Below are 26,191 nucleotides of genomic sequence, written 5' to 3'. Positions count from 1 at the left end.
AATTCGGTAGCTGACGTCTCTGTGTGTAGTCAACAACGACTAGTGTGGGGTTCGATTCCCAGTCAGCACTGAACTCTTCGTCACATTATTTCAAGTTCAAACATGCTCACATGTCGCTGCTGGTGTAACAAACCCATATTTAACGTTCGTTTTCTCTAGAATATAACAGCGATAGGTGCCGGGTTGGAGCCCTGGGAAGGAAAAAATTAATGTTTCGTCTCGTCATTTCAGTTAAAACATCTAGCTACTGCCGATAAAATCCGATATATCACAGTTGATTGTGTTTCGATATCAATCCGATTAGGTTCTGGGTTCGAATCCCTGTTCAACACAAAGCGTAAAGCGGCGTTTCAAGTAAGTTACTTGTAAGGAGGCAATATTTAACATCTCTCGTGGTTCGTTAACAGGACAATAGATGCTGGGTAGGAATTCCCGTCCGTTAAAAATGTTTACGTTATGTAATTTAAAGTTGTATATTTGCTAACTGATACCGTCTAAAATCGAGGTAGATCACTCTCTGCATGCCTAGTCAGGAATGACTGTTAGTTTCCGTCAGTCACGTGATCTTTGCTTAGTCTGCATGACCTGGGTATGAATCCATATGTAGAACGAGACGGATCGTCGTGTCATTTGAAGTTCATACATATTCTCAACTAGCTGCTCGTGAATAACTTTAATTTTTAATGTTATTTTGTGTTAAATAATAAGTACGGTATGTTACTTTGAAGAGGAAATCATGAATACGACGAACTTACTACTTGCATTACCTATCTGACGTAATAATAAGAGTGGTAACATTCAGGTATGTCATTTATTGTAATAAATATGAGCTTACAAGCCTTATGGACAGTCTTATCTGTGATAAGGTGTTACCTGATATTTGTAGTATCTTGGTATTACTTTACATCTTGAGTTATTGCTATACAGAGCAATGTTTCCTAGTGGTGACTTGTTGGACCCATTTTCAATAGTCAAACGACTGTACCGAGGAGCGACTAGAGGACCTGCTAGACAGCTGCGTTATGCGGGTTGAATGCGAATCAGGCGAAATGCAATTTAGGGCGTTCGGATACTTTTGAGCACGATTGTACATTGGTATTATGGCGGTCTTGGAAGTGTGTCTTACTTATGTATCAGATATCTCGTAACTATATTACTGTGAATGAAATCTTAAGATATTCTAATGTATCAATGGCCATCAAAGTTTTTTTTAATCATGCTTTAGCTACGTAATTTTTATTTCAAAAATTGTGTGCAGTCGCTGTCTCTGTAAACTCCAGATGTGCTCTGATAGCCGCGCTGTAAATTCGTGCTGTCAAAACGGCTGACAGTGCTTAATGCTGCGTAGTGGAGACAAACACGTTGTTCATAATGTTTTTCGCAAGTTTACAGAGGGAAATGGCTTTTCCGAGAAACTTTCTTTCGTGCAATTTTACAAACGAGATGGGCAGCTTAATCAATAACGTTCGAGAATGGTAATCGTGTTTTCAATGGATCACTGGTTCAAATTTCGCTTTGGTTTTTTTAATTATTTTCTTTGATCCGTTTATCTACATCATTTAAATATAAAATGCGTCAAATGTATGCTAATTAACACGCACTTAAACATAATTCTTATGAGAAATGAACATCTTCTTGTCTGTGATTAAATGCAGCACGCAGAATTCCAGTTTTCATTGCAAATATAAATTATTCATTATCGATATTTCATAAAAGATCGAAGAAAACAAATGCTCTTTATCTGGACTATGTCCATTGTTTTATACTACAGATGTGATCTGACACGAGACAGTGTGGTAAGCATCGTGGAAACAAGAAAACCATTCACTTTCACAGCATCGAGCACATTTTTTCAAAAAGTGAAGTCCTCCAGCTGCCACTGTACACCTGCAATCTGAACCCAGTAGAACTGATCTTGGCGAGAAATAACAAGACATTTAAGCTGCCAGAGGTGCTGGAGCTAAAGCGCGAAGCTTTGTCACGCGTCCCTGCCGAACGCTGGGGTACCAAGAACTGCACCTCATAAAAGGAGAGGAGAAAGTGTGGCGCTGGACGGCTACGTGGATTTTGTTGCTGATCGCCTCGTTGCCAACGCAGGAGATGACAGTTCCAGTGCTGAGGTGTGCTGCTCAGATTCAGATGTGGAAGGAATTCAGAGACTGTCGGACGAGAGACTGTTAGTAATTCCTTCAGTGGCTTCCATATTTAACTACATAGTGAAATCCGTCACTCAATGCAACTCAGAAATATTACAACGTGCTTAAATTAGGATTTTTCATCGCTTTTGGTTTTAATTACAGTACTATGGTAGCTAAGGGCGAAAGCACGTTACGTTTTCTTCTGTCCCCTAATAAGCGTACTGCCGAAGTTTTGCCGTGTGTTACTTTACTCCGTTCAAAAATTAAATGACGAAGCTGCAGTGGGTCTCTTATCGTCTGCTTTTACACTTAACTGCAGCAGTTCACATGATTGCAGGTTAATTGGACTATTTGTTGGCAGGTGCTGGTCTGCTTAAACGCGCCGGTAAACATGCTGTCCCGAATTATCGCGGAGTCGATGGACGCCTAACACACTGCACAAATACCTATCCTCATTTTCGTACTTGATTGTATTCGACAAATCTTCGCTTCCGCTCCACATAAAACGAAGTGCAATGCGATTCCAGCAAATTCGTAAGAATACATTGTGTAATGTTTACATCAGATTTATTCTTATGATGAAAGCAGCAAAGTATCAAAATAAAATTTTCTGAATGCTATACAAGCGAACTCTCTACTAGACAAGATAAACGCTAGGGAAAAGAAGGAAAAATTTAGATAAATGTTGATGTAGATAAAATATGTTAGAGAAATTTGAGAACTACAATGTGGAGCAATGTGAAAATCATTTGAATGCAACGCTCACGTCGTCAATACATCAGTTCCTTGCAGAAACAAAGCAAACAAAAAATGACTCTGAGCACTATGGGACTTAACTTCTGAGGTCAACTGTCTCCTATAACTTAGAACTACTTAAAACTAACTAACCTAAGGACATCCATGCCCGAGGCAGGATTCGAACCTGCGACGGAGCGGTCGCGCGCTTCCAGACTGAAGCACCTACAACTGCTCGGCCACAACGGCCGTCCCAAAGTAAACACTTGGACATAAATTCTTGCTACGTATAAAAGGCGGACCCAAATTGCGTTATTAACAGGATGATACAGTTATTTTATCGCTTCTGCCACAGCAAAAACAGGAACTGTATTCACAGAGCTCCCCTGTTGACGAAAGTATATTACCTATAGGAACTTTGTTACCGTTATCTCTACTATGAAACATTTCAGCAGAATACAACTGCTAAAACAGCTATATTGTTTTCGGAAAAATGCATGGACATTTAGGTGCGAAAAAAAAATCTGTTCGCGGTGGATCCCAGTCTGACAGAGCGAAGCTCAGAAACCGCCTTCTGTCGTTTGGTGTAATGACAAGCTCAAAGAAATTCGAATGACGACGGCGGGGTCAGGGATTTTCACCTGCCTCGAGATGACTGGGTGTTTGTGTTGTCCTCATCATTTCATCATCATCCAGGAAAGTGGCGAAATTGGACTGAGCAAAGGTTGGGAAATTGTACGGGCGCTGATAACCACGCAGTTGGGCGCCCCACAAACCAAACATCATCATCATCATCATCATCATCGAATGACGAAATGAAAAATATGAATACAACAACGTCAACATGAGACGAAACTTTGCTATACTCATACGAGCCAGAAACTAATCAACAGTCAACGAAGCAGTTCCAACATTTCTCTGGCCACGCAGGACATGTAGCATCCTCCTTACCTTATCGTTTCGAAGAATTGTTAAGTGTCGAACATTACTTGAGAATTCGTTTGTCCCAGTTTATTTATTGTTGTGTACATAGTTCCGCGTAGTCAGCGCGTACACAACTTTCCCACTAGAGCGCGCCCCGCTAAGCACAACAGCGCAGGCGCAGCGCTCGTCCGTCTCCGCACTACGAGATGGCGCTGTCTTACAGACGGACCAAATTTTGCTTCCGCCGATCCGCGTATTAATATGTAACGCAGCCAATGAGATTGCTGCTAACGTAGAACCTTTTCTCCTCGCGGATCACACTCGCGCAGTGATACCTGAACGCTCGAGGTAATATAACGTGTGTACAGACCTCCGATCAGTCAGTCTGCATTAGTCTGCACCAGTCTATAGTCAAGTTTCAGTCCGCGCCTAATAAGATTATCATATTCCTGTACATAGCCATGAAGATAAATGAATAGACACTTCGTCAAGTATTAGAGATATGTGAGAATAAGATTAACGTACCAAGACCAAAGGAACTTCAGATTGTCAATTGTGAACAGTTACGTAATGTCTATGATTTTTATTATTTTAATAAATGTGTGTGAAAATTAATCAAGTTCTGTTTAAAGTTGGTCACCGTCAATCTGCTACTCTAAGCGTGAAAGTGGCATTTCTATCGTCTGACCTAACGGCAGAAGATAAACACGCCACGATAAGACCACGAGACATATTGCTGACACTCGCCTACTTCGTTAGAGCGACAAGTCAAATAATCTGATGGTGTGTGTACCGAAGGTCTTACAGTACGCACACCACATTTATAAAGCCTGGAAAACAACAGGAAACGACGTATTATTATTCATAATGACAACGCAAGCTGTCACTCTGCACATGAACTAATTCATTGTTAGACGGTGAAAGATACAGAATTAATGTCATATTAGCCCTAATTCGTCTGATTTATCATTTAACGCTTCTTGTTCCAATACGACAAACAAAAAATGCGGAACAACAGTTTTCATCACCTTAGAAATCTGAAATTTCCTGATAGATTTAAACAGCGTGCTGGACCAGCACTCGAAACTGGGGGTTAGAGCTCTGCCGACTGCGCTATCCAAGCAAGATTCAGTACCCGCCCTCACAGCTTTACTTCCGCCAATACCTCGTCACATACCTTGCAAACTTCACGGAAGTATTGCTGCATTGTTTTATACGAAGAAGCTTTGCGCTCGTAACCAACGTTAATGGGCGACTGATAGTTCCGGTAAGCTTAGATAACTTTGCGACAGATGAAGTGAATCTCCCGAAAGGATTACTTGTAGCTAGTTTAGAGATACTCGAAGACAAGGATATCGAAGGCTCACGCTGTGATTACAGCATCAAACAGACCTTCGATGCGTCTGTACTACGTTACAAGGTTGGTTGGTTGGTTTGTGGAAAGGAGACCAGACAGCGTGGTCATCGGTCTCATCGGATTAGGGAAGGATTGGGAAGGAAGTCGGCCGTGCCCTTTCAGAGGAACCATCCCGGCATTTGCCTGGAGTGATTTAGGGAAATCACGGAAAACCTAAATCAGGATGGCCGGACGCGGGATTGAACCGTCGTCCTCCCGAATGCGAGTCCAGTGTCTAACCACTGCGCCACCCCGCTCGGTCTACGTTACAAGGTTCGTCACTTAAAAGGTAGTGAATGAGAAGCCATAGAAGCTTTCTTGCTATAATATTGAGACTTATTCAGTTCAGATGGTGCACTACCCGCAACACTTATCACACAACACCGCACACCATAAGGCGGCAATCCACCAGTTTATAGGAAACCATACAGGATAGCGAAACAGCAATAGCCTTTAGTAGACGAATTTATAGATCAGCAATTGCGTGAGGGTATTATCGAGCATAGCGATAGCCCATAGTCGACAAATATTGTCCTTGTACCCTAAAAGCCAGTTGACATTTTACTGTGACTATCGTTACTTGAACGAACGAACCACAACGGAATAATATCCAATACCCCCCCCCCCCCCCCATGAACCGTGGAACTTGCCGTTGGTGGGGAGGCTTGCACGCCTCAGCGATACAGATAGCCGTACCGTAGGTGCAACCACAACGGAGGGGTATCTGTTGAGAGGCCAGACAAACGTGTGGTTCCTGAAGAGGGGCAGCAGCCTTTTCAGTAGTTGCAAGGGCAACAGTCTGGATGATTGACTGATCTGGCCTTGTAACAATAACCAAAACGGCCTTGCTGTGCTGGTACTGCGAATGGCTGAAAGCAAGGGGAGACTACGGCCGTAATTTTTCCCGAGTGCATGCAGCTTTACTGTATGATTAAATGATGATGGCGTCCTCTTGGGTAAAATATTCCGGAGGTAAAATAGTCCCCCATTCGGATCTCCGGGCGGGGACTACCCAAGAGCATGTCGTTATCAGGAGAAAGAAAACTGGCGTTCTACGGACCGGAGCGTGGAATGTCAGATCCCTTAATCGGGCAGGTAGGTTAGAAAATTTAAGAAGGGAAATGCATGGGTTAAAGTTAGATATAGTGGGAATTAGTGAAGTTCGGTGGCAGGAGGAACAAGACTTCTGGTCAGGAGACTACAGGGTTATAAACACAAAGTCAAATAGGGGTAATGCAGGAGTAGGTTTAATAATGAATAGGAAAATAGGAACGCGGGTAAGCTACTACAAACAGCATAGTGAACGCATAATTGTGGCCAAGATAGATACGACGCCCATACCTACTACAGTAATACAAGTTTATATGCAAACTAGCTCTGCAGATGACGAAGAAATTGAAGAAATCTATGATGAAATAAAAGAAATTATAGAGATAGTGAAGCGAGACGAAAATCTAATAGTCATGAGTGACTGGAATTCGAGTGTAGGAAAAGGGAGAGAAGGAAACGTAGTAGGTGAATATCGATTGGGGCTAAGAAATAAAAGAGGAAGCCGCCTGGTAGAATTTTGCACAGAGCACAACTTAATCATAGCTAACACTTGGTTTAAGAATCATGATAGAAGGTGTATACATGGAAGAACCCTGGAGATACTAAAAGGTATCAGATAGATTATATAATGGTAAGACAGAGATTTAGGAACCAGGTTTTAAATTGTAAGACATTTCCAGGGGCAGATGTGGACTCTGACCACAATATATTGGTTATGACCCGTAAATTAAAACTGAAGAAACTGCAAAAAGGCGGGAATTTAAGGAGATGAGACCTGGATAAACTGAAAGAACCAGAGGTTGTACAGAGTTTCAGGGAGAGCATAAGGGAACAATTGACAGGATTGGGGGAAAGAAATACAGTAGAAGAAGAATGGGTAGCTTTGAGGGATGAAGTAGTAAGTAGTGATGGCAGCAGAGGATCAAGTAGTTAAAAAGATGAGGGCTAGTAGAAATCCTTGGGTAACAGAAGAAATATTGAATTTAATTGATGAAAGGAGAAAATATAAAAATGCAGTAAATGAAGCAGGCAAAAAGGAATACAAACGTCTCAAAAATGAGATCGACAGAAAGTGCAAAACGGCTAAGCAGGAATGGCTAGAGGACAAATGTAAGGATGTAGAGGCTTATCTCACTAGGGGTAAGATAGATACTGCTTACAGGAAAATTAAAGAGACCTTTGGAGATAAGAGAACCACTTGTATGAACATCAAGAGCTCAGATGGAAACCCAGTTCTAAGCAATGAAGGGAATGCAGAAAGGTGGAAGAAGTATATAGAGGGTCTATACAAGGGCGATGTACTTGAGAACAATATTATGGAAATGGAAGAGGATGTAGATGAAGATGAAATGGGAGATACGATACTGCGTGAAGAGTTTGACAGAGCACTGAAAGACCTGAGTCGAAACAAGGCCCCCGGAGTAGACAACATTCCATTGGAACTACTGGCGGCCTTAAGGGAGCCAGTCCTGACAAAACTCTACCATCTGGTGAGCAAGATGTATGAGACAGGCGAAATACCCTCAGACTTCAAGAAGAATATAATAATTCAAATCCCAAAGAAAGCAGGTGTGGACAGATGTGAAAATTACCGAACAATCAGTTTAATAAGCCACAGCTGCAAAATACTAACACGAATTCTTTACAGACGAATGGAAAAACTAGTTGAAGCCGACCTCGGGGAAGATCAGTTTGGATTCCGTAGAAATACTGGAACACTTGAGGCAATACTGACCTTACGACTTATCTTAGAAGAAAGATTAAGGAAAGGCAAACCTACGTTTCTAGCATTTGTAGACTTAGAGAAAGCTTTTTACAACGTTGACTGCAATACTCTCTTTCAAATTCTAAAGGTGGCAGGGGTAAAATACAGGGAGCGAAAGGCTATTTACAATTTGTACAGAAACCAGATGGCAGTTATAAGAGTCGAGGTACATGAAAGGGAAGCAGTGGTTGGGAAGGGAGTAAGACAGGGTTGTAGCCTCTCCCCAATGTTATTCAATCTGTATATTGAGCAAGCAGTAAAGGAAACAAAAGAAAAATTCGGAGTAGGTATTAAAATCCATGGAGAAGAAATAAAAACTTTGAGGTTCGCCGCTGACATTGTAATTCTGTCAGAGACAGCAAAGGACTTGGAAGAGCAGTTGAACGGAATGGATAGTGTCTTGAAAGGAGGATATAAGATGAACATCAATAAAAGCGGAACGAAGATAATGGAATGTAGTCGAATTAAATCAGGTGATGTGTAGAGAATTAGATTAGGGAATGAGACAATTACAAATGTAGACGAGGTTTGCTGTTTGGGGAGCAAAATAACTGATGATGGTCGAAGTGGAAAGGATACAAAATGTAGACTGGCTATGGCAAGGAAAGCGTTTCTGAAGAAGAGAAGTTTGTTAACGGCGTGTATAGATTTAAGTGTCAGGAAGTCTTTACTGAAGTACTTGTATGGAGTGTAGCCATGTATGGAAGTGAAACATGGACGGTAAATAGTTTGGACAAGAAGACAATAGAAGCTTTCGAAATGTGGTGCTGCAGAAGAATGATGAAGATTAGATGGGTAGATCACATAATTAATGAGGAAGTATTGAACAGGATTGGGGAGAAGAGAAGTTTGTGGCACAACTTGACCAGAAGAAGGGATCGGTTGGTAGGACATGTTCTGAGGCATCAAGGGATCACCAATTTAGTATTGGAGGGCAGCGTGGAGGGTAAAAATCGTAGGGGGAGACCAAGAGATGAATACACTAAGCAGATTCAGAAGGATGTAGGTTGCAGTAGGTACTGGGAGATGAAGAAGCTTGCACAGGATAGATTAGCATGGAGAGCTGCATCAAACCAGTCTCAGGACTGAAGACCACAACAACAACAACCACCGAACATAGATGACGCATTAATAAACCTAGGAAAATGTAAATATTTCTCAACGGCTGATCTTAGAAGTGGTTATTACTAGATGGAAGTGTTTCCTGCTTACACAGCAAATTCTGCTCATTACCAATATCGAAGAATCCCATTTGGACTGAAAAATGCTCTAGCTACCTTCCTATGACTATTTGATTGTGTACATCGTGGATTAAAAACGAAAATCTGCGTGGTATATCTTGACGATGTAGTCGTCTATTCAGAAACTATATAAGAGTATATTAAACTCCCGGATGAAGTCTTTAGTAAATTGGGAGCAGCACACCTTACATTACCATTTTGCTCAGACACAAATAACTTATCTTGGGCATGTTATCAGTCAAGATAGAATGAGGACGAATACTCGCCTTGCTTCCGCCATACGTTATTTCCCGACACCACAAACTACTAAACAATTACAGTCATTCATTGGCTTATCTAATTATTATCCCAAGTTCATGAGTGGCCTCGCTGAAATTCCACGACCGTTAATTAAATTGCTACGAAAAGATGTTAGATTTCAGTGGACATCACAACACCAAGAAGCGTTAGTTCATATTTGCGTGTGATGCGTCTAATGACGCTGTATCTTAAGTCAGAATGTTGATGGAAAAGAACATCCGGTGGCATATGCCTCCAGACAATTGAATAAGGCTGAAACTAATTATTCAACAACTGAAAAATAAATTTTAGCACTTATATACGGAATCTCTTATTTTATTTGCCACTTGTATGGTCGTAAATTCAAATTGCTTACAGACCACACATCTTAAAACTGTTACTAGGGTTGAAAGATCCATCAAGTCGATTAGCATGATGGGTATTAAAATTAAGTGAGTTTGATTATGAGGTAGTTCATAAGCCCGGAGTCAAACAGACAAATGCTGGTGTTGTAAGATAGCAGCTTCGCAAGTGATAGTGGAAGTAAGACAGAGTGGATAAAGGCACAAGAGGCCGACAGTGAATGTCAATTGTTTCGATAGCAGCATCAGTTTGAAACGCAACAAGGCTTGCTGTGCCGATCTACAAAGTGCAGACCTACCACTGTAGTTCCTGCAGCCCTGAGGCTGGAAGTATTACGTCAAGCACACGACCAAGTATTACCGGGTCACAGACGAAAACAGACAACTGATAAATGTGTAGCTGAAAGTTTCGTTGGAAAACGAGTAGCAGTGATGTAAGGAAATGCATCCCATGTGCACAACGAGCACATTCGAGTCATCATAAAATTCTGTTACAAGACTAACACCTGGCAAACCACTCCCTTTGTTAGGTTTTTATGTCCTGGGACCTTTTAATAGAACACAAGCAGGTAATAAATATCTTCTTACGATGTTAGACCATTTTCCTAGATAGTTAGTTGTTGTTGCTGTCCAAAGGCCTCTTTATCTCCGAGTAAGTACTGCAAGCGATATCCTTCTGAATCTGCGTACTGTGCTCATCTCTTGGTCTCCGTTTACGATTTTTACTCTCCACGCTTCCCTTCAGTACCAGATTGGTTATCCTTGATGACTCAGAATGTGTTCTACGAAACGATCCCTTCTTTTAGTCAGGTTGTACCAGAAAGTTCTCTTCTCCCTAATTCTATTTCCTTTTCTAAACTATTTATCGTCCATGTTTCACTTCCATACATGGCTACACACTATAGAAATACTTTCAGATAATACTTCCTGACTCTTAAATCTATACTCGATGTTTACAAATTTCTCTTATTTCAGAAAAGCTATCCTTTCCATCGCCAGTCTACGTTTTATATCCTCTCTTCTTCAATCATCATCAGTTATTTTGCTGGCCAAATAACAAAACTGTTTTACTATTTTAAGTGTCTCATTTCCTAATCTACTTTCCTCATCATCACCTGGTTCCATTACATTCCATTATACTCGTTTTGCTTTTGTTGATGTTCATCTTATAGCCTCCTTTCAAGACACTGTCTCTTCCGTTCAGCAGCTATTCCAAGTAGTTTACTGTCTCTGACAGAATTGCAGTGTCATCTGCAAACCTCAAAGTTTTTATTTCTTCTCCCTAGACTTTTAATTCCTACTCCAATTTCTTCTTTTGCTTCCCTTACAGCTTGTCAATATACAGATTAAATAACATCAGACATAGACTACAACGCTCTCTCACTCCCTTGTAAACCATTGCTTCCCCCAGCCACCTCTAGAATTTGAAAGAGAGTATTCCGTTCAACATTGTCAAAAGCTTTCTCTTACAAATATTATAAACGCTGTCTTGCCTTTCCTTAATCTATCTCCCATGAGAAGTATTAGAGTTAGTACTTCCTCGCATGTTCCTACATTTTTCTGGAATCCAAAGTGATCTTCCCTGAGGTCGGCTTCTACCAGATTTTCCATTCGTCTGTAAGGATTTCGTGTTAGTATTTTACAGCAGTCACTTATTAAACTGATAGTTCGGTAATTTTCACATTTATCAGCACCTGCTTTCCTTGGAATTGGTATTATTGTATTCTTCTTGAAGTCTGAAGGCATTTCATCTGTCTCATACATCTTGCACACCAGATGGAAGAATTTTGTCGTGGCTGGCTCTCCCAAGGCTATCAGTAGTTCTAAAGGAATATTATCCATTCCTGGGAGTCTTGTTTCGACTTAGGTCTTTCAGTGCTCTGTCAAATTCGCCACGTAGTATCATATCGCTCATCTCATCTTCATCTACGCCCTCTTCCATTCCCATAATATTTCTCTCAAGTACGGCTCCCTTGTATAGACCCACTATATACACCTTCCACATTTCTGCTTTCCTTTCTTTGCTTATTACTGGTTTTGCATGTGAGTTCTTGATATTCGTACAGGTGGTTCTGTTTTGTCCAAAAGTCTCTTTAGTTTCTGTAGACGACATTAACCATATCCCTAGTGATACATGCTTCTACATCATTACATTTGTCCTCTAGCCATTCCTGCTTAGCCATTTTGTACTTCCTGTCGATTTCATTTTTGAGGCGTTTGTATTCCCTTTCGTTTGCTCCATTCACTGCATTTTTATATTTTGTCTTTTCATCAGCTAAATTAAATATCTCTTCCGTTACCCAAGGATTTCTACAAGTCCTTGTCTATTTACCTACTTGGTCGTCTGCTGCCTTCAGTATTTCGTCTCTCAAAGCTAACCATTCTTCTTCTGCTGTGTTCCTTTCCCCTTTTCTTGTCAAATCGTTCCCTAATGCTCCCTGTGAAACTCTTTCTACCTCTGGTTCTTTCAGTTTATCCAAGTTTCATCTCCTTAAATTCCTACATTTTTTTAGTTTATTCGGTTTTAATCCACAGTCCATAATCAATAAATTGTGGTCAGAGTCCACATCTGCCCCTGGACATGTCTTACAATTTAAAATCTTCTCGTGTCTCCAGGCCCCTTCCATGTATACAACCTTCTTTCATGATTCTCAAGCGAAGTGATTAAATTATGCTCCTCGCAAAATTCTACCAGGCAGCTTCCTCTTTTATTCCTTTCCCCCAGTCCATATTCACCTACGACTTTTCCTTCTCTTCCTACTATCGAATTCTTGTCCCCCACGTCTATTAAATTTTCGTTTCCGTTAATTATCCGAATAATTTCTTTTATCTCATTACACATTTCTTCAATATCTTCATCAGGTGCAGATCTAGTTGGCATACAAACTTGTACTACTGCGGTGGGTGTGGACTTCGTGCCTATCTTGGCTTCAATAATTCATTCACTATGCTGTTCTTATAGCTTATCCACGTTCCTATTTTTTTTATTCATCATTAAACGTACTCCTGCATTACCCCTATTTCATTTTGTATTTATAGCCCTATATTCACCTGACCAGAAATCTTGTTCCTCCTGCCACCGGCGGCCGGTGTGGCCGAGCGGTTCTAGGCGCTTCAGTCCGGAACCGCGCGACCGCTACGGTCGCAGGTTCGAATCCTGCCTCGGGCATGGATGTATGTGATGTCCTTAGGTTAGTTAGGTTTAAGTAGTTCTAAGTTCTAGGGGACTGATGACCTCAGATGTTGGGTCCCATAGTGCTCAGAGCCATTTGAACCTCCTGCCACCGAACTCCACTAATGTCTACTATTGAGAGGTTTCATGCCGTCTTTTGCATGCCTCCTCTCATTTTCACTGATTTTATTAATGTTCCATGTCATTGCACAGACCGAGTAAGGTTATTGTAACGAGAGTATTTGTACTGAGAGCTCAAAAATACTTTTCACTTGATTCCTAAACATGTTGGGTTACTCCCGTGGGTGGCCTGTGCGAGGCAAGCATCGGAGGACGCGGCACACGGCACTTCCGATTGGGGGCTGCACTTCCCTGCATTCTGAGGGGTTCGTACAATAGGCTTAATGGCCTGGCAGAACGACTGACGTCCGTCGAGTTTCCCCAATTGTATGCAGGGCGAAACGACCTGCGAGACGTCAGAGGGTCGCCGCAGTTTATGTGTTTACCGTTCCGAAGCGTCCCGAACGAAGACTCCTGACACCGACTGACTGCATTGTCCTCTTGATTCTAAGAATACTTGTGGACTGTGCCATGCTGGGTGCGACTGTCTGGCCCCAGATGGCCGGTGGTCTAGGCAGGCTGTTTTCGTAGCCGGTCAAACGGCAAGTTCAGTGCCCTCAGCTGATAGCGGAGGCATGATTGGTCAACTTAAACTGAGGCTAGTTGACGTCATAAAGCCCTGCTCGAAATTGGAGGGAACAGTCGCTGTTGGCGCGAATAATATACTGAGACAGTGTGGGGGAATTTTGCTATCAGCACTGAATGCTGATTCGCGGTTTTCGAGGAGAGTAGGGAGTTGAGTAATGCTAGCTTCGCTCTTGCATTGCATAACAGAGTGGAATTCGGGATCTGATCTTCCTCGGAGTTGGATGGTCTTGCGACTTGGTCGCTCGTTTTCGGAAGAACTTTGAATTCTCGGACAGCCTTCGTGGCCAGGGGTTATTCGGAGGTTGGGGTGGGAGTAAATGGATTGATAAATTTAATTAATTGGCATATAAATTTGACATCAAAACTGGGCTTGTGTTGGCCTTACACTATAACTTCTGGGTACGGAAACCTACCCGGCCGGTAGGAAGGAGATCGACCGACGAAACGACTTCCGATGACAGCATATAACGGAAGAGTGATCAGGGGGCAACACAGAATCCGGAGTGGGGTCGAGCACACTCCACCAGCTGGTCCGAGGTCATCGGCGCCGGCAGCGTGCCGAGGCTCGAGGTCACGCAGTCTTCGCCTGGGCCTGCACACGTGGAGCTGGCTTGGTGGCCCTCAGCCGGAATCAAACACGTAGCTGAATGAGGCATCCCCTACAAGGTCGGTGTGCAGCGGGACGTAAACGTGGTATAAACAATGGAACTGCGGCAGTGTTTTACTAGCGTCACAGGCGCTTCGTTGGTACTCAGCTGCTTACCCTGACTTCATGCACAGTGGTCTCCACACGACCCCTCTCTAGTGCGACTAGCGTCTTTGGCAGAGAGGACTCTACGCGAAAGACGAAGGTCTCGGGTTCGAGTCCTCGTCTGGCAAACACTTTTAATCTGCCAGGAAGTTCCACATCAACTCCCAGTTCGCTTCGAAATAAAAAGTCAATCTGGAAACCTTAAGAAGCCGTCGAGCACTTCCAGTAAGAAGTTTCTTGGTTGCAAGCGTCAGATCGGAAAGAAGGTTGGTTCGAATGCATGCAAAATTGTGATTTAATTACTTTCTGTTTTCTTTCACTGTTCTTGTATAACCTAGAAATGGAATCCTTCTGTTGCTAAAGAGTACTCACCGTCAAGCATAGTTAATTGTCTTGCACTGTATTTAACCGTTTCACTACATTTTTTTCAGAATGAAAGACATTAATGTATCGTTATTTTAACTAATGTCGTAGTTACAAGTAACAACACGAAAAACATATCGGCCGCCGTTTTCTTTTCCAACGCAGGGAGGCGTGGAATATGCAGGGTTATGCGTGAAGTAACTCCAAGTTTCAGAAGACGACTGCGCGGGAACTAAAAGGGGTGCGCAAAAAGACGCAGCGTATCAGTGGACAGAACTCACGTTACAAGGGCACAATATGGGCACCGTTTGTGATGCGACAGACGTGAATGCGTGCTCTGAATTCGTTGCCACGAATTGTGCGGTAAGGTGTGACGGCAGTTTTGTACTCCTGTCCACTGGGTTGCCTGTCTGCAGGCGCAAACGAATTCGATGCGACTATACAGAGCGTAGCGGAGCAGAGGGTTCTCAAGGAAGACTACACAACCAGCAGGCACAAGCTGTAATTATAAGAAATCTGCAGTCCACTAACAGGCTTACTCTTACCAGTCAGACACTGAAACACACCAGTAAAGTGCAACAAATTCACACTGGTTCTCTGTCCATCTATCGTGCAACACATACCCAGCAATGATAGTGAAAGGTTTAAATATTTGTAGATGCTGTTACCAATTATGCAAGGACCTGTTGCGGTTGTAATAGCAAAGCCATCGACATCCCATTTACTATTCGTTTACTATTCTCCTCTGCATTCAACTTCATAAACAAATGGAATGAATACTTACTACTGTCGAACTTCATGCCGGTAATTTATTTGTTAACATATACTTTGGAAGACGTCTCCTTCTTAAAATGTGAAAGATCATTTGGCGATACACTTAAGAACAATTTGCAAGAGCTAACACCGTAACATGTTACAGCTTAGTATTAGCGAGACAGTTTTTACTTTGAAAAATAAATGAAGTAGTACCTCGGAAGATTCAGTTGGCTGTTTTCACCGGATGTGGAAATCACCCCTGTGTAATTTCCTTTCAGATTAATCACCAAGAACTACATGGGCCCCTGTATGGTATTTCTTTAGTATGTGACACAATTCTTGACTTTTATGGAAAATACTTCTTGCAGAACTCCATCCTTAGAACCGCAAGAGGTTACTACTTACAAGCCTTAGCTTGAGCTGATTGCGGGTGAAATTTTGGGATCGTCAAAGAACTCTAGAAGCGTGTAAACGGTACCGATAAGAAACAGAGCAGCTTTTTTTCTGTACTGTTACGAGAGGAGATGTCATACGTCGATTTCAGTCAGGTACATAGAACTCTCGAATGTCTCCACACGTTCCGAGACAGATGACTGACCGTTTAGCAAGGAACGCGTTGAGTGCGAGGTCGCATACTCAGTCCTTAGTAATGCTCATTTGAACGCTGGGAAAGCGGTCTGCGTGGCGCCACCTGGGGGAGTTGAGTTGCCTTCCGTGACTGGGTTAAAGCCGCCAGGAGACCCTCTCATTCCCGGAAATCCTCAGACTTGTTCTGAAGTGCTCTCGTGGCTCAGGGGAACCTGAGTGAGGTGGGGACTGTAATGTCCAATCCCGTGGCCTTGACATGGCCCAGGCTGCCAGTAGCCTCCTTAAGCCCCTCTCACACGGAGCAAGGTTCGCCGCAAGTTTGCGAGATGGCGTGCATGCCGCCGGCTTGCAGGGAAAGGAGCCGGCTATCGTCCATGCCGAAGCTCTCCCACGGTGCAAGATCGGCAGCTAGTTGTGTTGTGATCGGCTGCATGTTGTATCGAACGAAGATGGCTGCTTCAGGTACAGATGTTCAGAGCAAACTGGCGTTATTAGCTGTTTTGGTGCTAAACGGTGCAGAAATGCATACTAATGAGAGAAGAAGAAAGAAAGAATGGACGAGAAACTGGATTAAGAGGAGAAACGCTGGAAAAGGTGCGCTGTCCATGCTTAATAAAGAGTTGAGATTAGTTCGCATAACACCTACTTTTTTTTGAAAAGTATCACCATTTCATTACTGTTTGACTTTATAAATATACCAATAATGACTGTTATATACGACTTTATTTTATAGGATAGAAGATCGTACATCCTTTGCAAATTTTATACGAATGGATGTATTGGTATTTGAAGATCTGCTTTGTATGGTTTCTTACGTCGTTCATTCCAGCGTCACTGCTTTTCAATGATTTTACTTTGGCGTACTCGACTTTAAATTGAGTACGTAAATTGTGCATTTTGCTACAGCACTCCTTGCTCGTCGTATATGGTCGAACAAGACACACGGCACTTGCAATTCTTTCGAGTGCTTCTGAACGCAAGTGTTTATTATAATAGTTTGCGCTTTTCACCACGTACAGACACTGTTCTTCCTTATAAGTACATATCAATCCTTCAATCGCTTCCTTGGACCACTGCGGTGCCATTATTTAATAATTATAAGAACTTCCTACCGCACCTCACAACAGCAGAAGAGCGACTATGAACAAAGGCTTTCCGCCCAAGTTTTCCGCGTCTGACGTCACAAACGAAACGTCTCATGACTGGCCAACGCACGTAGCACGCAGGGAACCTTACAAGAAAAATAGCACCGGACCTATCCTGGAAATCTTACAAGGTTCCCAGCAACGTAGCCCGCTAGCAGACGACGGAGCCCGCAAGGTAGCCGCCGCGCGAGCCAGCAAGGAAACTTGCAGCGAATCTTGCTCCGTGTGAGACGAGCTTTAGATGGGGTGAAGCTAACACATGAAGGGCCGTCCCTGCATGACGTTAAAAGGCTAGCCCTTAACTGGGTGCAATCCTCACTGAAAGGCACTGGCCCACCGTGAATTATCAAAAGCAGTGGGTGAGACACGGTCGGCCATGATCCCCCAGTACGTGTGGAGGTCCTCCAGGGAAGGTAAAACGGGTTTGAGTGCCGCACCGTCTCGACGATGTCAAACTCCACAACATAAGACCCGGGCCATAACATCGCAAATCACAACATCATCACAATATCATAACATCTCCGGGCTGTGGAACGGTGAGGGTTGTCGCGTGTCAAGGAAGGACGTTAAACTCCCGTGACGGTAGGAAATTAAACGCCCCCAACCCGAGGCGAAACCGAAGGGTGCGTGGCGCAGGGGAAGCTGCGTTACGAGAGACACACCACCTGTCTCTCTAGAGTCGAGCTTGGCAGCTGGGAGAGGGCATGAGGGCAAGTGTAACGACGATCCCGCGTCCCTGCGGCCTGGCTGCTGCAGTTCCTCACGTCCTGGACGACGTTAAAAGTCTCCCAACCCAAGGCGAAAGCAAAGGGGAGGCTGCGCAACAGGGACACTACCTCTGTCCCTTCCGGGGTCCTGGGTTGAGAGGCGGCGCAGGGCGGGTGCGGCGCGTCGCTGGCCTCGGCTGCGACGTGCTGGGCCTGCCTGGCGCCGCTGCTCCCCAGAACGCAGGGACGCGCCACCACCTGTGTCTCTGCTGCCTGGTGGCCTGGTTTGCCGTCGTGGGGTCTTGTCCCAAGTCGGCAAGTGTGCTTCGCCGCGTCTCTTGGTCTACTGAGGCAAGGCCGAGGAGGTGGTAACACAGCCTGGGTTAGGTTAGATGGGTCCAGACCCCCGAACGACTGGGTGACCGACCCACCACCTGAGTAGGAGTGGGTCCTCGGCCGTCAGGTGGAAGCTCGGGCAAGTAGGGGGTGAAGGGAGAGAGGTGCATCCGCCTCTCCGGAGTGCGGGGCACACGTGCCGATGCGGGGCGAGTGAAATCGGTGGTGACCGGGTACCGAAGGGGACCAGTGCGCTGGAAAGGGCGCGTTGAACCCGGTAGCTCTGAGGCGTCCTTGGTCTAGGAGCAAGGCCGGTGGACGAGCTGCATTTTAGTACCCCCCCCCCCATTCCAGGGCAGCCGGTCCGGGATAAGAGATGTGGCTCCCAATCTTTCGCTTGTCTAACATATATAATGATGGATACCGATGAGACAAGCGACTCGAGTGCGGCCACAACGACTGCTGTGCTAGCTGATCCCTCGCAACAACATGGCCATGGTCAAGCGACGGAGGAAAATAGCATGGACACACACATGAGGGTAACCCATTTCCTTGACCAGAATGTAAAAAATGGGAAAACAAGTCAGGCAGCTGCACAGACAATCAAAAATGAGCTGGCGGCATGGTCAGTTGCTAACGCCAAGCTCGAGGACAGACTTGAGGAACTTGAGAAAGAAAACGAGAGATTAAGAAAACAACCTGTTAAAACATGGGCTGGTGTAGCTGCACAAGCGGCAACAAAGGCCCTATCAACCAGGGAAACCGTAGCAAAAGTTTCTAAACGGCCTGATACCACGGTCTTTCTAAGACCACTGCCAAGCCGAGATATTAAGAAGGTTCAGGAGGCAACTTCTGTTAACTCGGCCAGAGACAAAATTAAAAGTAACAGTCAAGGCAAGAAAGAACGTAGTTATACTCGATGTTGCCACAGAAGACGATAAGAACAAGTTACTAGCCAACCAAAAGCTGTGTAAATCAATTCGGTGCGAGCCACCCCGAAAACGGAACCCACTTGTCATCCTATACGACGTAACCGTTACATTAACAAACGAAGACCTTTGCGAAACCTTGTATCAACAAAATCTTGATGATGTGGATATGGAGAGTTTTATGAAAGTGTTCAAATTAAGATTCCGAACAGGACCGAGGGACCGAGACGCAGTGCATGTGGGTGAGGTCTCAGGGACCCTGTAGAAAAGGTTAACAACAATGGGCAAGATGTACATTGGGTTCCACGCGATCAGTGTAAAAGACTGTTTAGTGGTACCTCGTTGCCACAATTGTGGGGTTATTGACCATATACATAAATATTGCAGTAGGAAGCCGGCTTGCTCCAGGTGCCGCTCCTTCGACGACGACTTGTCCTTTACTACACTTCACTGGAGACGGAATTCGTGGCTCTCTTTCCTTCAAGGATGATGAACTAGGTGGCTCGTCGACACCTGTTTCAGTGTCTCTTTCCCCTGTTTAGCACGTATAATCATCATTACAGACTGTCCACACAGTCGAGGGTGCGCGACACCACACATTACACTGACTCACCTTGCAGGACCGCTAATATTTCGTCTACCACTTCTTTCTCACTCTACGAAATGTCTCGGTTTCCTTTCTGACGAAATGTAAACCGCTCTTGTAGATATTATGCTATGTTTGCTTTGTTTATCGTTGCCATTGCTCTGCTTTGTATTACCACCACTGGCACTGTAGCGCCATTGTGAGTTACGCTCCACAGCTTCATGCTGTGCTAACCCCTGCACACCTCCAGTCACGCCCCTGTTGCCATTAGCAGGCGATATTGTGGGTGCGTGGGCCGTAAACAGCATTGGCCTTTTGCGACCTCGCACTCAAGGGGCTCCATGTAAGTTTCGTATCGACTGCGATATCGTCAACAGATTATTTGCATTCGATAATACCAAGATTAAGATATCTCTTAATGAATATGCTCTTTCGAAGAAGAAGTTCAGCTACTATTAACATCGTACTGCAGAGTACAGTCATGGAATATTCCTTAGTCTAGTAGAACATCCTTGCAGACACCAGAAACGTGCGGCCAATGTGGCCGAGCGGTTCTAGGAGCTTCAGTCTGGAACCGCGCGACCGGTACGCCGCAGGTTCGAATCCTGCCTCGGGCATGGATGTGTGTGATGTCCTTAAGTTAGTTAGGTTTAAGTAGTTCTAAGTTCTAATGACCTCAGATGTTAAGTCCCATAGTGCTCAGAGCCATTTGAACCACTTGGACCACAAACGTGTAAAACCCGAGTAGCGTGGGCTTATTTTTCAATATATGACAGTCTTATTAATAATTCGACGTTATCTTCAGCGAATTTAAGAGATTAAACCAGTCTCAATTTTATTCCTTTTGGAATGAATGGCGCAAAGTGTTTCTAGACAGAATGCAAATATCAAACGTTTCCCTTCGATGAGGTCATTGAATTAGCCATAGGGTCGAATGTGCCAAAAACTGAGTTATTTGCAAATGTAAATGACATACTATTCGCAGTTAAACCATAAGTCTATGGAGCATTGATATGTACTGAGTTCATGAGGTCCCGTTGTGTCTTACGAGAGTGGGTTTGGAGAAAATTTTCAGGAAGCCAGCGTAGAACGTCCCTCAGGAACATAGTCCGATGAAAATTACTCTGATAGTTGACGTTCGTCGCTTGCCGCTACAGTTTTGCCACATCCGCTCCCGACTACCGCCCGCTTGTAGGCGACACACAAACACGTCGGGCCAGCTCACAAATACTGTAAATGCGTACAGAGGAACAGTGCCGGAAGCGGCCGCCGCGAGGTAAGGCGGAAACGGGAGGCGCCCTGTCGACAGCCGACCAATCACCGAGCTGCGGCGGACGACGAGTTTTGTGGCCTCATGTCTTAACCTGACCACAACCTCGTGATGTGCGATGTATCCGAGGAGACTGTGATGGGCAGTCTGCGGCAGAACTGAAATCGCCATCGCTTTGTTCACGGCGTTTAAGGCTAACCTCTACTAGCAGCTCAAGACGGGAAAATTTGTTAACATCTTTCTTTGCATTGTCATCTTCCGCAGTAAAATTTCGGTTTCTGCGGTGAAAGCAAACTGTAAATTCTCGCTGTCATTGGTTACGTGAAACTATCCTAAAACTGTCTGCACGGGCTAGCGCGTTACCAACCAATGAGCGGTCCTTGGTGGCACTCGGTTGCAGATTATAGGCGAGACAGGCAGATTCCAAACGATGAAAAAGAATGATGGGAAGGAAAATAACAGGAAATAAAAAAGTCAGTAGGATGACGTGGCAAATCATTAGAAATAAAAAGATATTACAGTTAAATCAATTAATTGACTAAATATGATAAGCAAAGACTTTTCATTAGATTTAGGAAACTGAAAAGCTTTGCTGCAGTTGAAGCTTGAAAACATCTAGTTTATCCGCGGACCGCTTCGCTACGCCACTACACTGGTAGTAATACGCTGTTGTATTTGTGACTCTGGTGTTCCAGTCGCATCGACTAACTGACAGCCTTCAAAAATTCGGCTTCCCTCGACGTCGTGCGAAGCTTACGTAATGTGTGCCGGTCTCTGTGATTGTGATAACCGTATAATGGACGCTGACTCGCGTCTCGTGCGGTATGATCCAGAAATTATCGGCTGGTGCTGTGTATGAAACGTATTTCCTTAGGATTCATGTGGGTGAGTGAGTGAGTATGTGTGTCTGTGGGTGTGTATTGTTTATGATATTGTTGTCATGTGTGATAAAATAAGAAATAAAAGGATCTGACCCCGAATACGGCATCCAAACACATCTAGTAAGAAAGCCGAACAAGTAATTGGAAGTGAACTGAATGTTGTGACGGTGTGGTAACGGCGAACGATTCGCTCGTGACGTGACGGTGATTGCTCTGGTTGGAGGGAACCAGCTACAACGCGGCGTCTGTAAAATAATGTTACTTCGGCTATAGAGCGAAAAACCTCCATGAGTCGATCTGTTTCCAGTGGATGCCGGACCACATGGGCACGAGTAGCAACAAGTGTACTGACGCTAAACGTGCAACAATCAAGTACTCTCCATTCGGCAATGACGACTGAACAGCATATTTGCAACTGAGCCAAAGCGGAGACAATCGTTTCCGAGGAATTCACCTCTGGGCAACAGTATATAATACATCACACACAGTACCTTACTTCTAGCCTCAACTGGAGGGATACTTTCACTGACAGTAGGTTAGGAATATCCCACGTGGTTAATAACAAAACGAATTACGTGCTAAACACAGTACTCTCTTTGCATTCGAATTACTATGTAGATTTTTTAGTTTTGTGCGAAAGGTACGTCCAATAAACAATAACCATAGCATTAACGTTCGGAAAATTTCCAACTCCAACTGCCTCTAAGGTCGTGGAACTATTTTCCTTCTAAATACAAATATAAATTCATATGAATCTGGAAAACAGAAGTTACGTATTACTTCAAACCTTCGCAACTGCGGACAGGACAGAAACATAGAGACATATACATATCTTATTTTGTGGCGCAATATTACTTCTGACTACTGCGTGTCCGAAATGTGTATACAGATGCAAATGTTAGGGACTTTACAGATTAAAATACGATAACACTAAACATAAAACGACATGAGGAAGAATTCCTCCTCTGATATATCAGAATAATCGGCTGTAAATACTAATGTGGCTTACCAGGAGCAGTGTGAAAATCACCACCTGCCGACTCATGTTGTTACTGTCTTCCCTTCCACCAGACGCTGGAGACTGGCCTTATATATCTTCGCCCTATCAAAAAATTATCGCAGGACCTAGATATCAGCGTGGTCCACACGAGCAACCTCAACTCTTCTCAAGAGTTTCCCACTTGAAGCCGGCGGAAAAAATACATTTGATCCCTGCTATTAATTGGAGTCTTCAGAACAGATAAGTGCACGGCTTCTGATAGTGGGAACAATGCTTTTTTCTTAACGAATCTCCGAAAAATATCTGCTTCAGTTACATATTCACATATTACGCGCTACAGCCAGTCAATTAAATCCGAGGGAACTTATCAATCTGTGTATGACAGGCAAGGACAATAGTGAACCATCTGACGAAGAGGCAACAGTTTCAGCGAAAGTAAACAATTTAATTCGCAGCTGCTATCATTATTTGTGAGAATTCTGTTTCACGATATTTTTTCCTACTTTCTAATCAATTTCTCCTTTTATATCCCCTGGTGCTCCCCCCGCCCCCCTCCCTTACTTTTCCATGCCTTCGTTATTAGCAAAAATCTGCTCCAGTTTCTGTGCCTTCCTGTTTATCTGTTCCTTCAAACCGTTTTCTCGTCGTAAAGTTGTTGTCTGTAGTAGTTGTACTGTGGGATATCATTTTCTTAATCGTGGTTTTGTACAGAGGTAGATCTACACGTATTTCTTTGTGCAACATTACGGATTGCGTCCCAAAGAAACTACTTTCTTTCTTTGTCGTTTATGGAAGTTTCATTCCATTTAAGTCACTGACGGAGGGGAGAAGAAAAATTCTTTGCTTGTCTCTGTGCGTGGATGGCTGAATAGCTGACAAAATATTCGATGAAATAAAAGAAATTACCCATTACAGTAAGGGAGACAAAATTCCTATTGTGCTGGGGGCTTGCAACTGGACAGCAGGAAAAGTAAGATAGGTTGAATAGTAAAAGCTCCAGAACTGGGGGGAAGGACTGAAAGTTATGCAATTTTGTCATAGCTACCGCTTGATTTGCGTATCGTGAAAGTAGAATGTATGCGTGGAAGAGATCTGGAGACACAGGAAAGTTTAAGACTGATAAGACAGAACTTAGAAAAGACTAAGGCACATCAGGAGTTCGTGAATAACACAAGGGATATTATATCGATGCGATGAAAAGAGATAGAATAAAAATCGAGGCAAAAAGTTATACAGGCGACTAGAAATGAGAGTAACAGTTGCAAAACGGTAAAGCTAGAAAGAAAGGAGGAGAAATGTGAAACTATAGAATCATGGCTTTGGGAAACACTGTTTCTACATACAGTGAAACTAAAGAAAATTTTGGACCAACTATATGAACTTGAGGAGCTCAGGTGACAAGCAAAGACGTTATTACTTGAAGGTAGAAGGAATGTAAAAAATAATAATATAAAGAAACTCGAAGAAAGTGTTTCGTAAAAGGAAAAGAAATTTGATGAAGATGAGATACGGGATCTGGTACTGCAGAAGGAATATGAGAAAGTACTGAAATATATAAGTCGAAATCAGGCACCTCTGACGCGAAGAAATTAACAACCCCAACACTCAAGGAGGAAGTTTCGTCAGTCAGAGTTGTAGAGTACTAAAAAAGAGTTTCCTGTAGAAGAATGGAACAACTGGTAGAAGTTGATCTCGGAGAACATAGATCTGATTCCGAGGCAATACTGCAACACCCTATTCAATACGGACTCTACGAATTATCTTAAAAGATAGTTTGAAGAAAGGGGAATGTATATTTGCAGTACCTGAAAAATTAGAAAAATCTTTTGACAGTAATGACTGTTACACAATTATTTTAATTCTGTAGTTATCGGAGATAAAATACAGGCAGCGAAATGTTACCTGTAACTTGTACAGAAAGCGTGCAGCAGTTACAATTGTAATTACAGGGAATTCACTTTAAACAAAGTTAACAGTTTATACAGAATGACTGATGACAAGTCACTCACAAATTAAAAGCTTTTCTTAACGAAACGTAGCTTTGCTCTTTACTTAACTACGGGCTCAAATTGTTTAGCATCGACTGAAAGGCATATTTGCAATCTGCCTTCGAGAGATAGATGAACAGATAAAGGTACATTCGATGATATGCCGTTGCATGCTGCGGCGATTCGAGGACGCGTATTGTCAAGTGTAGTTGAGGCCTCATGAGAGACTGCTACTTTCAGTGTTCCCCATGGAGAGAAATCAAGAGTAGCCAAATCAAGAAACCGGGACAGAAATCGTAGTGCAGCATTCCGCCCTATCCAGCGGTCACTGAACTTTTCATTCTGTACTTGCATCGAAACACAGGAAAAGTAATCTGGGAGGTCGCCGTGTTGCAACCACATACACTGTCTCTTAGACAGTGCTATCTCTCTTCAGAAGACCAGCCGGAATGTTCGCAAGAAAGTGTGCATACGCACTTCGGTTTAAAATCCCTGGGATAAAGTAAGGTCCCGCAATGGAATTTCCTATGGTACCGCATCAAAGGTTTACGCTTCACGATCGTTTTTGTTGTAACTGACGAAGCCAGCGCACATTTTCAGCTGCTAAGTGGTGCATGTTACGTAAATTTACATTACCGTAGTACGTAAACTTTGTTTCGTCTTTAAAGAGCACACGTTAGAAGAAGTATGCAAAGCAAACCAAACAGATTTCTATACGACTTTCGAAACGACGTCTTCGGAGTGTCTCTGTAGTGACAGATGATGAGGGTGGAATTTATGTCTGTGCAAGATGTGATAACACTGCTACGGCTGATCAAGGAGTGCTTGGCAGAACGTCTCCCGCCACCATTTCTCCCATAACAGCACCATGTCTGACTTCTTCTAGTAGGTGGACACGTCTGCATGCAAAGGATGTTGAAGCAGCAGTGAGTCGCTGATGGGCGACACAGGGACAGCTAGTTCTACTGTGCAGACAAGTAAACAGCCGAAAGCTTTGATACAGCGACGTAATCGGGCGACACAGTCGCCAATTCCGGCCGATATGCGTGTCAGTTTTCTGCTTTGCGAAGAGTTTCAACACTAACAAGTATTATATCGCCGAACTCGTCTTTTCCAGCGCC

The 26,191-nt window shown here is 43.6% G+C and overlaps 1 protein-coding gene across 3 annotated transcripts in view; it reads right to left on the bottom strand.

The window, feature by feature from the left end:
- The window catches only part of LOC126188332 (uncharacterized), a 426,405-nt gene extending 403,262 nt beyond the window's left edge, over window positions 1-23,143 (bottom strand). For 2 of the 3 annotated variants that reach the window (XM_049929926.1, XM_049929928.1), the window contains exon 1: window positions 23,092-23,137. In XM_049929926.1, coding sequence (XP_049785883.1) covers window positions 23,092-23,127 — 36 coding nt within the window. In that variant the 5' untranslated portion in view covers window positions 23,128-23,137. Of the gene's footprint in view, window positions 1-23,091 lie in introns of all 3 variants that reach the window. The other variant, XR_007537859.1, reaches the window with a different exon arrangement.
- Window positions 23,144-26,191: the final 3,048 nt, after the last annotated feature.

This window comes from Schistocerca cancellata, chromosome 5 (assembly GCF_023864275.1).
Source record: "Schistocerca cancellata isolate TAMUIC-IGC-003103 chromosome 5, iqSchCanc2.1, whole genome shotgun sequence".
Lineage (NCBI taxonomy): Eukaryota > Metazoa > Arthropoda > Insecta > Orthoptera > Acrididae > Schistocerca > Schistocerca cancellata.
Note: the sequence above shows the minus strand (reverse complement) of the source record. Positions and strands in the feature narration are given on the sequence as shown.